Source organism: Lathyrus oleraceus, chromosome 1 (genome assembly GCF_024323335.1).
Source record: "Lathyrus oleraceus cultivar Zhongwan6 chromosome 1, CAAS_Psat_ZW6_1.0, whole genome shotgun sequence".
Taxonomy (NCBI): Eukaryota; Viridiplantae; Streptophyta; class Magnoliopsida; order Fabales; family Fabaceae; genus Lathyrus; species Lathyrus oleraceus.
The window spans coordinates 434,916,238-434,931,559 of NC_066579.1; the positions used below are offsets into that span (position 1 = coordinate 434,916,238).

The window sequence follows — 15,322 nt, forward strand, 5'->3', positions numbered from 1 at the left end:
ATAATGCTTATTATATCGATTGAGGAACTCACCCTTACAACTATGTTTTCAGGTAACGAGCAGTGATTGAGTAGAAGCTAATCCTTGGAGTCTAGTGTAGTCCTTAGTGGGTCATGCTCTGGTAGATGTAACATCGGGATGGGATGTTTTACTATGTTTTCATTTGGTTGTTGAACAACTTTACATGTAATGTATTACATGGTTTGAATGTTGTTAGTTTTTATCCGCTGCGAATTATGCAAATGTTTTATTTTGATTAAATAAATGAGCATGACAGAATATTTTGATGATTGGTGTGAAATGATTGTGTGACACCCTTAAGTGCATAATTACTCTGATTGATATCTTGTTATTTTAATTAAATATTTGGGGTATTTTAGAAGGGTGTTACATTAGTGGTATCAGAGCATAGTCGGTCGAGTCGAGTCGTAATTATTCTGTTCCCCTGTACGGGATAGGTGTTGTGTAACCCTATCAGTACTTATTGTTTTAGCTTGTTGGGTTTTCAGAATAGAGATGGCTGGAAGAGGTAGAGACGATGCTGCAATTGCTGAGGCTCTGGGTATGCTAGCTGGAGTACTTGGAGGAAATCCGAATGTTGTGGGAATGGGAGCTGCTCGTCAACTGAGTGAGTTCCAGAAGAGTAATCCTCCAATGTTCAAGGGAGCATACGATCCAGATGGCGCTCAGAAGTGGTTGAAGGAGATCGAGAGGATCTTCCGAGTGACTGAGTGTGCCGATAACCAGAAGGTCAGGTTCGGTACGCATATGCTGTCAGAAGAAGCAGATGATTGGTGGGTTGCTACCCGCACTGAGTTGGAATCTGCTGGGAATGATGAGATCACTTGGGTTGTGTTCCGAGAGAGATTCCTGAGGAAGTACTTTCCAGAGGATGTTAGAGGAAAGAAAGAGATAGAGTTCTTGGAATTGAAGCAGGGCAATCGGTCTGTTACTGAGTATGCTGCTAAGTTCACAGAGCTGTCGAAGTATTACACTCCCTATAACGAGGCTACTGGGGAATTTTCAAAGTGTGTGAAGTTTGAGAACGGGTTGCGTCCCGAGATTAAGCAGGCTATTGGGTATCAGCGGATCAGAGTGTTTTCTGACTTGGTTGACTGTTGCAGGATTTTTGAACAGGATTCCAAGGCTAGAGCAGAGAGCTATCAGCAAAGGGTTGATAGGAAAGGCAAGAATCAGAATGATCGTGGGAAACCGTATGTAGTTGGAAAAGGTTTTCAGAGGCAGAGTGGGATGAAGAGGCCTAGTGGGGGAGACTCCAGTGCCCCTGCTAAGTGTTTCAGATGTGGTCAGGCTGGACATCGTATCCATGAGTGTACCAGTAATGAGAAGAAGTGTTTTAAGTGTGGAAAAGGTGGTCATTTGGCTGCAGAGTGCCGGTCGACGACTGTGACTTGTTTCAACTGTGGAGAAGTGGGTCATATCAGTCCACAGTGTCCTAAGCCGAAGAAAGAGAATCAGTCGGGAGGCAAGGTCTTTGCTTTATCGGGTTCTGAGACTTCTGCAGACGATCGTTTGATCCGAGGTACGTGTTATATTAATGGCTTTCCTCTTGTAGCTATTATTGACACAGGTGCGACTCATTCCTTTATATCTTTGGATTGTGCTGTGAAACTTAAGTTAGAGATATCTGAGATGCTTGGAAGTATGGTGATTGATACTCCTGCGAAGGGTTCAGTGACTACTACTTCAGTTTGTTTAAATTGTCCTTTGAGTATTTTTGGTAGAGACTTTGGGATGGACCTAGTGTGTCTTCCACTAGTGCAGATTGATGTTATCCTGGGTATGAACTGGTTGGTGTTTAACCGAGTTTATATCAATTGTTTTGATAAGACTGTGATCTTTCCTGAGATTGAGGAAGGAAAGAGTTTGTTTCTATCAGCAAGGCAGGTGAATGAGGCAGTAGTAGACGGGGCAGAGTTGTTTATGCTGTTAGCGACTTTGGAGGCTAAAGATAAACTGGTGATTTGTGATCTAGCCGTGGTGTGTGATTTTCCTGATGTGTTTCCTGAAGAAGTGAATGAATTACCGCCAGAACGTGAAGTTGAGTTCTCGATTGATTTGGTACCTGGTACTAGGCCAATGTCGATGGCTCCGTACCGTATGTCTGCTGTTGAGTTAACTGAATTGAAGAGTCAGTTAAAAGATCTGTTGGATAAGAAATTTATTCGTCCGAGTGTGTCACCGTGGGGTGCACCAGTGTTATTGGTTAAGAAGAAAGAAGGTACTATGAGGTTGTGTGTGGACTACAGGCAACTGAATAAAGTGACGATCAAGAATCGGTATCCTTTGCCGAGGATTGATGATTTGATGGATCAGTTGGTTGGTGCGAGTGTGTTCAGCAAAATAGATTTGAGATCGGGATATCACCAGATACGTGTGAAAACTGAGGATATTCAGAAGACTGCTTTCAGAACAAGGTATGGACATTATGAGTATTCTGTAATGCCTTTTGGTGTGACTAATGCGCCTGGAGTATTTATGGAGTATATGAATAGGATTTTCCATCCGTACCTAGATAAGTTTGTTGTGGTGTTTATTGATGACATTTTGGTGTATTCGAAATCTGAAGAAGAGCATGCTGAGCATTTGAGAGTGGTGTTAGGAGTTCTACGAGAAAAGAAGTTATTTGCTAAACTATCCAAGTGTGAATTTTGGTTAGAAGAGGTTAGTTTTCTTGGTCATGTGATTTCAAGAGGTGGTGTTGCTGTTGATCCTTCTAAGATAGAAGCGGTATCTAAGTGGGAAGCTCCGAAGTCAGTTTCTGAGATAAGAAGTTTTCTTGGACTTGCAGGTTATTATAGGAAGTTCATTGAAGGATTTTCTAAGTTGGCATTACCGTTGACGATGTTGACTAGAAAGGGGCAAGCGTTTGTTTGGGACTCAAAATGTGAAGAAGGTTTCCAAGAGTTAAAGAGAAGGTTAACTACTGCTCCTATTTTGATATTACCGAGTCCGTCAGAACTATTTGAGGTTTTCTGTGATGCTTCATTGTTGGGTTTGGGTGGTGTGTTGATGCAGAATAAGCAGGTTATAGCTTATGCTTCGAGACAACTGAGGGTTCATGAGAGGAACTATCCGACGCACGATTTAGAGTTGGCAGCTGTGGTATTTGTTCTGAAGTTGTGGAGGCATTACTTGTACGGGTCAAGATTTGAGGTTTTCAGCGACCATAAGAGTTTAAAGTATTTGTTTGATCAGAAAGAGCTGAATATGAGACAGAGGAGATGGTTAGAGTTTCTGAAGGATTATGACTTTGGTTTGAATTACCATCCGGGTAAAGCAAACGTAGTGGCTGATGCATTGAGTCGGAAATCATTGCATATGTCTATGTTAATGGTTAAGGAATTGGATTTAATTGAGCAGTTTAGAGACTTGAGTTTGGTGTGTGAGAGTACTCACAATAGTGTTAAATTGGGAATGTTGAAGTTAACAAGTAGTATTCTGGATGAGATCAGAGAGGGTCAGAAATCCGATGTGCTTTTGGTTGATAAGTTGACTTTAGTGAATCAAGGTCAAGGTGGTGAATTCAGAGTTGATGAGAATGGTGTTTTGAAATTTGGTAATCGGGTGTGTATTCCGGATGTTACCGAACTTAAGAAGAGTATCCTGGAGGAAGGACATCGTAGTGGCCTGAGTATTCATCCTGGGGCTACGAAGATGTATCATGATTTGAAAAAGTTATTTTGGTGGCCGGGAATGAAAAGAGAAATTGCGAGTTTTGTTTATTCTTGTTTGACTTGTCAGAAGTCAAAGATTGAGCATCAGAAGCCGTCTGGGCTAATGCAACCGTTGGCTATTCCAGAGTGAAAGTGGGATAGTATCAGCATGGATTTTGTTTCTGGTTTACCGAGGACAACTAAGAATTTCGAAGCTATTTGGGTGATTGTTGACAGATTGACAAAATCGGCTCATTTCATTCCGATCAGAATGGATTATCCGTTAGAGAGATTAGCTGAGTTGTATATTGAGAAGATTGTAAGTTTGCATGGTATTCCGTCGAGTATTGTTTCGGACAGAGATCCTAGATTTACATTCAAGTTCTGGGAAGGTTTGCAGAGGGCTTTGGGAACTAAGCTGAGATTGAGTTCTGCATATCATCCACAGACTGATGGTCAGACTGAGAGGACGATTCAATTACTGGAAGATCTTTTGAGGGCTTGTGTTTTGGAAAAAGGAGGTGCTTGGGATTGTTATTTACCTTTGATTGAGTTCACCTACAACAATAGTTTTCATTCGAGCATTGGTATGGCACCGTTTGAAGCTTTGTATGGTAGGAGATGTCGGACACCTTTATGTTGGTATGAGTCCGGTGAGAGTGCTGTGGTTGGACCGGAGATTGTTCAACAAACTACGGAAAAGATTAAGATGATTCAGGAGAAGATGAGAATTGCTCAGAGTCGTCAGAAGAGTTATCACGACAAGAGGAGAAAGTCACTTGAGTTCCAAGAGGGAGATCATGTGTTTCTTCGTGTTACTCCGATAACTGGGATTGGTCGAGCTTTGAAGTCGAAGAAGTTGACACCTCGATTTATTGGTCCTTATCAGATTTTGGAGAGGATAGGGGAGGTAGCCTATCGTATCGCTTTACCGACGTCACTTGCGAATTTGCATGAGGTTTTTCATGTGTCTCAGTTGAGGAGGTACATTCATGATCCGTCGCATGTAGTCCAAATAGATGATGTACAGGTGAGAGATAACCTGACTGTTGAAACATCACCTATGAGGATCGAGGATCGAGAGTTGAAGCAGTTGCGGGGTAAAGAGATTGCTTTGGTAAAGGTAGCTTGGGGAGGACCAGCAGGTGGCAATGTGACTTGGGAACTTGAGAGTCAGATGAAGGAGTCTTATCCTGAGTTGTTCGCTTGAGGTATGTTTTCGAGGACGAAAACTCTTTTAGTGGGGGAGAGTTGTAACACCCCGATAAAATAAGATAATTATTTAAATTGAGTTAATAATATATTTATTAATTTAATTAAATAATTGGAATTATTATTATTATTGGAATAATAATTATTGGAATATTATTGGAATTATTATTATTGGGTTATTATTTTATTGAAATAAAAGTTGGAAGTTAGAAAAGGTCCCATTTAGTAAAAAGGTTTATTTTTCACGTGAAAAGGGAAAAGAGACAGAAAGTGGAAAAGGGCAAAGAGAGCCAGAGAACAAGGGTTGAAGGGAGGAAGAGCTTGAAGCTTAAAGATTCGCCGGATTAACTCAGGTAAGGGGGGTTTATCATCGTTTAATGGGTATTATGGGATAATATGTAATGGGTAGTGATAAACCATTGATTTACCTCTGATTGGAATAATTATGCTGAAAATTATGAACGTTTGGGATGAACGAATCTGGATTAAAATCGAAGGAAATTCGTAGGAATTAGATGCAATAGTGTTAGAAATTGCGAGATCGAATAGGTTATGATTCGTGTTAGATGATATGAACGACTATTGTGAAAAATTGGACTGTGGAAGGTTGAATTGGATAGATCTCGTAGCAGAGAAAGCCATTGCAGATCTGGAAATTCTGGTTTCTGGTCATACGCATATGGCACTAGGCAATACGCGTATGAGATGGTCTGGTACGCGTATGGCACTAGGCAATACGCGTATGGATGAGGAAGATGATGTTTTGAACGTGTTTTGGTCTCTGTTGGTACGCGTATGGGGATGTGGTACGCGTAGCATACGCGTATGGGATGGTGTTACGCGTATGGGTTTTGGCTGAGAAATGGGCCATACGCGTATGGGACTAGGCAATACGCGTATGGGCAGACTTGTGGTTTTCCTGAGCTGTTGTTGTGCAGTTTTTAGCTGTTCAGCTGAGTAATGTAATTTAGCTGATGTATGATATATTAGGGATCATTCCCCGTTGTTTTGAGTAGTATAGGTATTAGTAGAGTGTGCTAATACTGTGGTTGTTATTTGGCATGATATGATATGCTTATGTGATAAAATACTGATGATGTGTGATGGTATGCATGATGCTGTGAATGTATCAGTTATGTGTGCATTTGTGAATAGACTGTTTTATGGCTTAGAGTGTGAGCATATGTCTATTCTTGAATTGTTGTTGATGATGTAGCATTGCTAGGTGATTAGCATGCATATTGTGGCCTTATGGTGGTAGCTAATTCCCATTGTGAGGAATTAGTGAGTTAGTCATTATGGACTGTTGTCGATGTTTGCATGCTAGGTGAATTAGCGTGCATAGCATAGCCCTTGAGGGGTGGTAGCTAATTCCCGTGGTGAGGAATTAGTGAGTGAGTCACTAGGTCTCAAATGAGTGGGACTAGTTGGACTTGGTAGCCGTGCCTGGATTTGGACGGTGAGGTGAACTATATGTTCACAAATAGTCGGTACCGCATGCATGGAGTCTCATTGCATTTGTATTGTATGGCGTATAATATGAATGGATGTATTCCAATATTATACGTGTGTTTTGTGGTTGAGTTGAGTATGATTTTAGTTGATGTTGCTGTTGCTGAATGTATGATCTGATTAGGGTGATGAATGTGTGAAATTACTTAGCATTACATGATGTTTTATAATGCTTATTATATCGATTGAGGAACTCACCCTTACAACTATGTTTTCAGGTAACGAGCAGTGATTGAGTAGAAGCTAGTCCTTGGAGTCTAGTGTAGTCCTTAGTGGGTCATGCTCTGGTAGATGTAACATCGGGATGGGATGTTTTACTATGTTTTCATTTGGTTGTTGAACAACTTTACATGTAATGTATTACATGGTTTGAATGTTGTTAGTTTTTATCCGCTGTGAATTATGCAAATGTTTTATTTTGATTAAATAAATGAGCATGACAGAATATTTTGATGATTGGTGTGAAATGATTGTGTGACACCCTTAAGTGCATAATTACTCTGATTGATATCTTGTTATTTTAATTAAATATTTGGGGTATTTTAGAAGGGTGTTACAAGTGTCACTATGAATCATCCCTAGCCAAAGGTAAGGTTCACGTCCCTGTCCCCGGGTTTATCCTAGTTCCACCGTCTATGTAACACCCCTACTTTAGTTAATTATTATGTTTATTTAAATCATTTAATTTGTTCTATGTTATTGAGTGATTTATGTACTTTTTGTTATTTATGGGTATTTTGGTAATTTAGGTAATATTAAAAAAATTAGAGATGTGTTAGAATTAAGAGAAAATAGACTTTTTAATTAAATTAGAAAGATATGGGTGTTTAGAGTAAGAGCTAGGGTGTGGTGAGGATTAGTGAGAATAATAGAATTATCGTTGTAAGTAAATAATTGTATTATTAAAATAATTATTATTTAAAATAATTTAGATAATATTTGAATGAAAAATAAATCAATTAGAAAGTAGAGGTTTAGTGAGGGTGAGGAAAATAATTAGACTTTTAGGTTATTTAAATAGAAAAGTTAGAAGGGATTTCTGGACATAATGTGAAATTGTGGAAAAGAGGAAGCGATTGAAAACCTAAGGAGAGCGATCTAGGAAGGTGAGTGAAGAATAATCTCAATGGTAGAAAAACTCAACGATCATCGCAGTCGAGGAAGGGGGTGAGATCCCTTACATTTTGCGTGTTTAGGCATCCGAATAGCGAGGGATCCTAACCATCATGTCTTCTCCTTCCATATTATGAGTGTTGCTTTAATCGTATGTTTGTGGTTAAAAGGGTTTGTCCTAAACCCCTTTGAATTAACAATTTGAATATATTACATCGAATTGAGTTATTTTGAATCTATAATAATATTATTGTTATTGATATGTGGCCTTGTCCCTTTTGGGGTTTTTTTCTTGATAATTCGATTACTCCCGGTTTGTGATGTGTAGCTGATATTTTCTTTTGAGATCAATAATCAAATTCCAAAATCTTATTTTTCATGAAAATCCCTAATATCATTTTTTTTCGAAAGATCATAAAAATGGTCAAAAAATCAAAAAGTCGAGAAAATCGAGAAAAAGTTAGAAAATCCAAAATCGGAAAAAATTGGGTGGCGGGCCGCAGCAGCAACCAAGAGTCAGAGGCCGCCAAAATCAGGTGTCGCATCGCCGGCCGGCGACCGTGAGCAACGGGGCCGCCAGAGTCATGTCGCGGTGGCAGCATGCGACAGGTTTTCGGATTCGGGCAGTGCGGTGGCACGGGTCGGATGAGGCGGTCCGGTGTTCGGCGGTAGTTTGACGTTTCGCTGTTCAATTGAGTTAATTTCGAGTAATCTTGAGTTCAGTGACTTTTCGCTACCTTTGTTGATAAGTTCGAGAGCCAATTGTTATTTTAGAGTTGTTTTATGTTTATTTGAGTCAGACCGCCGGTCAATATAGTTCATAAGAGTTATCTTTATATGCAAGTGTTGTCCTTTGAGCACTTTAGAGTACCTTAAAGTTGTTTTGGGTTGTAGAAATTATTGTAGAGCCGTTTAGAGTTCCTTTGAGGACTCTGTTGAGTAAAAGATAAGGGTTGTTACCCTTTTGATGAGTTGCAAATATAAAATAATAATAACTACTATGTCGATATGTTTTTAGTAATTTTATGAGTTGACGAACAAATTGAATTAACGTGTGATGAAGTTTATCATTACATTATGTAAGATTTTATTTTTTGATGTTTGGACATTCATTTCCTAATTTATCAATTGTATTAACCAACATTTTACAAACTATTAACAAAAGTCTATTTGTCACATAAAACTTTAGCTTTTGATGTCAGAGCATTCAATAATATTAAATTAATCAACTTTATAATTTAAGATTATTTTTTTTAATATTTTTTTTATTTAAATAAAAATATTAATCATCATATAAATATAAATATAAATTCGGTAAACAATATTCCATATATTTGGTTTAAATATTTGATATACAATTATATGTCAAAATAACATTGCTGAATAACTTATTTGGTAGACACGACTGAAGCTAATAATTTATTTGATACACACAAATGAAAATAAATGAAAATTTCAGCTAAATCACTTTTAAGTGTCAAAATAATTTCTATTGTGTCTTTTAATTACTACTCTTTACATTATTTTTAATATATTTAATTTATAAGATTAATTTAATAATAGTGTATTATTACCTTTCATTAATTTGTGTAAAAAACCTTATAAGTTGTATTAATTATCGGCAAATATCTATACTCATCGATGTAGAGGGAAAAATCACACAATATCAAACATTGTAAATTTCAAAACACAGATTTCAGATATAATACATGACCATTTCAAAACACATACAATTTCAAAACACAGATTTCAGATATAATACATGACCATTTCAAAACACATTTTCAATCTATGCTATATATGCAAACCAAAAAAAGCAAAACCAGAAACAACGTCTTAGCAAAACTATTATCTTCAAATTGATAGCATAGCTTCACAACCAAGCAAAACCACCCCAACAACAAAAGACATCCACATTCCCTTCACATTACAGTAACCAGCACCAGAAGAAGCTTCAGAAGGCAAGTCTTTGTTCTCATCATCATCATCCTTCGATGCTGATGACTTGCTTCCATCACCAGGCTTAGATGAACCTCCTTTAGAAACCGTTGCAGGTGCAGGAGCTTTCGCAGGAAGCAGAAGATCAAGAGGAACAAGAACCTTGTCAACCTGATATATAGCTAGTTTATTATCTGCATAAATGGTTCCTGTAACAGTGGCGTTAACCGCACCAGTTGTCAAGCTAACTTGACTGCTCCCGGAAGTGGTTACGTTAAGTTGTAGCCTTTTGGCATCGTCGCCGGCCTGTGTTTGAACCGGGTTTGTTAAGGTGTCGAAATTTGAGAGTGAGATGAATGAGGAAAGTGTGTGGAATTGTAACAGTTCTACTTTGTGTCTGTCACTGAGAGAATTAAGGAAACCTGGTTTCAGTTTCGAAAAAGCACTGTCTTCTGGTGCGAAAACGGTTAAACCAGCATTGCTAGAATCTGATGCTTCTGATGATGGTGATGTAACTAGCTGTGAGTTGAGTTGGTTTATTAACTGAGTTGTTTTGAGAAGGCGGATAAGAACCGAGAATCTTTTGGCTTTTTTTAGAATTTGGATGATGTCAATGGATGGTGTTTTGGGGATAATGTCGATAGGGGCGGGGCCTCCGCTTGGGGAAACTGGTACAAGGGGAACTGTGTTGAAACCTGGGGCTGGTGTTGATGCTTGTGGGGATTGAAATGGTGAGAGTTGTGCTGAGGTGGAAGTGGAGTAGAAGAGGATGCAAATTATTAGTTGTAGAATTGAACAAGAGAAAAGAAATTGTTGCTTCTTCATTGTTGAAGGTTGAGTAGAGATTAATGTGTATGACACTTTGAAATTACTACTTAATAGCACTTGATTTGGGTGTCTCGGTGCTATCAAGAAAAAACCGATTATCCATAATAACTTGGTATCCAAATTGATCCATTTTAAAAAAACCAAATAAAATATTAAAATAAAAATTTGAAAATCCATTTTGTTATCCAAATATAAACCGTTATATATTATAGAAATTTTGATTTTGTTATTGGTTATCCAAATTTTACTATGCGATAAACTTTTATATTGGTATGTTTTCATGTTTTATCACGTTATAAATCAATTTTATATTTTAAATTTTATAAAAAAATTATTTTAAAAATAAAAATCAGATTTTTTTCTTTTCACAAAAAATAAAATATTTGGATTTTTTTTTCGAAAAAATTATATTTGATATTTATTTTTCAAATAAAATTATTATTTTTTTCTAAATAAAAAAGATATTTTTTATCAAAAATATTTTGTATTTTTTCAATAAAAAATTGTTTTTTAAAAAAGAATAGATTTTTTTAAAAAAAATTTTCAGAATATAATTTTATTATTTTCAATTTTTTTTCTGAATATTTATTATTTTTTTTTATGTTTTTTAAATTTTAAAGAAAAAAATATTTTAAAACCTCATAAAATTTGTTTATGAACAATTACGAAAGATTTTAGAAATTTGAACAATTTTTTTGATGAGTTATTTATTTTATGAACAATTATGATTTATAAAGATATGATTCATAATTATTTTATTTTATTACCGTTTTTATGTAACACATCACTTTTGGATTGTTTTTAATCGAGATATTATTTGTGGTGATTATAAAAGTCAAATTTAAAATAATTTTTTAAAATAAATATTTTTTTTATATATAATAGTTTTATAATTAGTGAAAATAAAAAAGTTAGTTAAAAGAAAATAAAATTATTTTTGATATAAAATTGATTTTTTAAAAATATTGTTTTAAAAACTATTTTATTTTATAAAATTGGTTTTGAAATTGATTTTTTTAAGAGAATAAAAAATTGGTTTTAAAGAAATTGATTTAAATTTTTTTTTTTTTAAATCGGATTAAAACCGAATCGATCCATATATAAACCGATTTCTAAAAAATAAATTGGTTTTATGAAAATGGTTTTAAGAACCAAACCGAATCATATATACGGTTCAATTTGGTTTGTTTCATGATCCATGCACACCCCTAGGAATGAGGGAGAAAGAATGGCTTTTATTGAGGATGTTAATACTTGCAAGGTTTAGTTTAGTTGGAAAGAAAATTGGAAGTTATCATATCATATCATATGATTCATGGCATCATACAGTTATAAGATCAATTATTTGATGCGGAGGGTATATGAAAATGTGGTAGGAAAATGGGCTTTTGATCTGTTTAGAGGTTGAGGTTTTCCATCAGCCAGAAAGAAAAGGAAATAATCAGAATACAGTTTATCTTCCTAGGTGGCACTGTCTGAGAAAGATTTGTCAATAAGGACTGAGGAGCTAAGAAACAAACATTAGACCTACCTTACTCTCAGATCAGATGTTGCTCGCAGACTTTCAGTTCATTATACCTATAGCAGTAATTAGTTAAGAAAATAGTATTTAGGAGAAGCTGGAAATGTCAAATATTAAGATCTCTTGATAAGTTTATACAGTATACTAAAATTTTAATAACAGTTGAGACTATTTTCTTGATATTTTTTCTGCATTGGAGTTGCGTGACATGACAACAATATGCCAGAAGAGTTTCCATTGTGGAACGATTTTTCGGCAAAAGAAATGGGAACAATTAAAATGACGAAGTGGCATGTCTGCATAAATTGTTTGGAAGTATACATAAATAGCAGCCAGGGCTTAAGTCCATTGTGAAATCTCATTGTGGAGAGAGAGTGATTCTAAAATCTGATTGACATGATTCTAGATAACTGCATCCATGGAGACAGGGTTCTCACTTTGATGAGGCGGTATCCGCTACCTTTTAGCGTTAGGTTGGCAGGTCCGACGTACTTGGTAGGAGGAAAACATATGTGCAAATTTACTGGCAAATTATAGTTTCTAAGAGTTCTTTGTTGTTTTGAGGTAGAGACTCTTTCAAATGAGTTTTATGGTTTGTGTTTTTTTATGATATATCTAGTCTGTATATGCCCGGGACGGTTTGTTTAGGCGCTTAGCTTTTAGTCTTCTGGGCTTAAGCACTCATTTTGTGTCAAAAACAAAGTGATTATAATCAATTATTAAACATCATAATAAAGATTGTAGATTGTAAAGTAAACATTCTTTCACCAAAACAATATGTTTTCTATTTTTAACATGAACAAAATCAGGAAAGTGTTCACACTTCACAACCTCTCAAACAACAATCTTCCCATGACAATACAAAAAACGAAACCAAGAAAGAAAAAAAAGAGCATAATAGAAATTCAAAAAACAAAACAGTCTTCAAATGATTTACTCTTCATCAATTGATCATGGTTAGTGCAGCAACAAAAAGCGACACAAACAATGTTCCTTGAAGGCAAATCAAATTGATAGCACCAGAAGTAGCCTTAGTTGTCACATCCTGATCATCATCTGAAGATGAATCCTTAGCAGCTTTAGGTGCTTTTGCTATAATAGGAGCCGCAGCGAGAGCTTTAGGCTTAGAGAAATCCAAAGGAATAAGCACCTTATCAACATGATATATAGCAAGTGTTTTGTCAGAATAAACAATCCCTGTGAGTGTAGCATTAACAGACCCAGTTGAAATATTCACATTGTTTCCATAAGCAGTCACATTTATTTGATAACCAGAAGGACTATCACTTGCAAGAGTGAGCACAGGATTACTTAGTGAATCAAAGTTTGAGCTTGAGACATAAACAGGAAGAACATGAAACTGTATCAGTTGTTTCTGTTGGCGTTCGCGGAGGGAATTAAAGTATCCGGCTTTGAGCTGCGAAAAGGCACCGTCATCGGGTGCAAGAATGGTTAAACCGCCGGATTTTGTTGTCACCAGCTGTGCGTTGATTTGATTGATGATTTGCGTGGTTTTGAGCAAGCGGATCAGTGTGTTGAATGAATTAGCTTTTCTTAGGATTTTGATGATGTCTTGACCGGATGAAGAATCGGAGGAGGGTGATTGAGGTAATGAAGGGACTAATGGTTTTGCGGGTGCTGCTGCTGGAGCTGGTGTGGCAGGGGCAGGTTTTGCTGGAGGTTTAGGTGCTGCTGCAGGTGATTCAGCTGAAGTGGTGATGAAAAAGATATGAGCAAATAGTACTAAGAGGGAAAAGAAGATGATTTGCTTCATCTTTTTATACTAGATAGTTTTGATGCTTTTGAAAAGGTGGTAATGAGAGGTATGAGTATTTGGTTTGTGGAAGTGTAATGGAAGAGAGTGGTTTTATAGATGCTATTAGTGAGTGATGATTAGGTGGCTGGTTTTTGTAATATGAAGGTATGAACATAGGGTATAAAGAAATGATATTTCTACACCCCTTTCTTACATCTACACCATGAACAATAGGTTTTTAATTTTTTATTATTAAGTTCTCTCTCTTACTACATCTATATGTATTTTTTCTTTATATTTTAATAAATATAAATATATTAAAAATATTATAGTAATAAATATTTTTTTATAAAAATATAAAAACTATTATTATTATTTTTAAAATTAATATGATTAATCAATTTTATATTTTTATTAACCAATATTTTATATTTTATTAACCAACTTTGTTTTGTTATAAAAAAATATTTTTAACATCTGAATGTTTATTAACCACTTTAATCATTCCATTAACCAACTTTTTATATTTTATTAACTAACTTTATTTTACACTAAAAATTATTTTAAATAACTGAGTGTTAATTAACCCGTTTCATCACTTCATTAACTAATTTTTTATATCTTATTAACCAATTTTGTTTCCCTATTTAAAGATAATGTTCACGAATACTATTTACAAGATACTGTTCATAAAATATTTTTTATTATTAAAAAACACTATTCACCGTATAAATACGATGAAAATGTATACGGTGTAAATATTGGTGTATAAAATGGATATAGAAATAGCATTTCAGATATCTTATATGTCTTTTGTTGGAGATTAAGGTGGTACATCAAAGAAAATAAAGGTGACCGAAAATGAATATGGGATTTGATTTTATTGCTGTAGTGTGGCCACAAACTTTTGTAAAATTATTATACCAATTAAAATTAAAATATGATACAAGATAAAAACACACCTTTTCCAAAAAAAAAAGTAATAATAATTTAAAAACACCTTTTTACTAAAAACAATTAACATACTCATTATTAAGTATATTTTATATTTATAATAATTAATGCGGAACGTCTCCTTACTTAAAGAAATATTATGTAGACACTGCTTTTAGCTACACCGTACATGTATAATTTTAATTTTTAATTAATTTTTTTCTCTTTTCATGTTAATTTAGTAATTATAAATAACAGATTTTTATACATGATAGAATACGGTATTTGACTTTAGATTTTAGGTGTTCAAATAACATTACTCATTTATTTATAAAATTATGTGAAATTTACTTTTGATGTGTTTGAAGGAGAATATTTATAAAAGATGAATGTTTTAGTGGACAATTTATTTTGTACATCTATCTATAAAATATTTATTCTCTTATGGTGATATAACTCTGAGTTATAAATCTTCTATTATTGAAAAAAAATTGAAGTTGAGCACCTTATATGTTAGAAGACTCAATAACATTTTAGACAAAAATGTATTATGTGTTCTGTAATTTATAATATCTCATCTTAAAGTCATATATGTGAAACGAATACATATATTAAGAGGTGTTTAGTACTTTTGTAAAAGATAAAAATAAGGAAGAATTCTATTTATTTAACTTGGAGGAGAAGAAAAATGAAAAGATAGATAGGTTGAATAAAATCCTTTCATCAACTTTCAAATAAGTGCTAACTACCTAAATCAAACCAACTACCTTTTTTTTTTTGTATTCTCTACCCTCACGACGCCACTTCTATGTTATCAAACAAGTGATCCTT

General features: G+C 34.9%; 2 protein-coding genes across 2 annotated transcripts; both read right to left on the minus strand.

The window, feature by feature from the left end:
- Positions 1 to 9,158: 9,158 nt before the first annotated feature.
- LOC127080494 (fasciclin-like arabinogalactan protein 11) lies at positions 9,159 to 10,347 on the minus strand. The gene has a single exon (XM_051020808.1). It carries the CDS (start codon positions 10,275 to 10,277, stop codon positions 9,369 to 9,371), a length of 909 nt encoding a protein of 302 aa, XP_050876765.1. The 5' UTR covers positions 10,278 to 10,347; the 3' UTR covers positions 9,159 to 9,368.
- Positions 10,348 to 12,547: 2,200 nt separating this feature from the next.
- On the minus strand, positions 12,548 to 13,696 carry LOC127080501 (fasciclin-like arabinogalactan protein 12). Its single transcript, XM_051020814.1, has one exon. The coding sequence runs from the start codon at positions 13,574 to 13,576 to the stop codon at positions 12,746 to 12,748; it is 831 nt and encodes a 276-aa protein (XP_050876771.1). The 5' UTR covers positions 13,577 to 13,696; the 3' UTR covers positions 12,548 to 12,745.
- Positions 13,697 to 15,322: the final 1,626 nt, after the last annotated feature.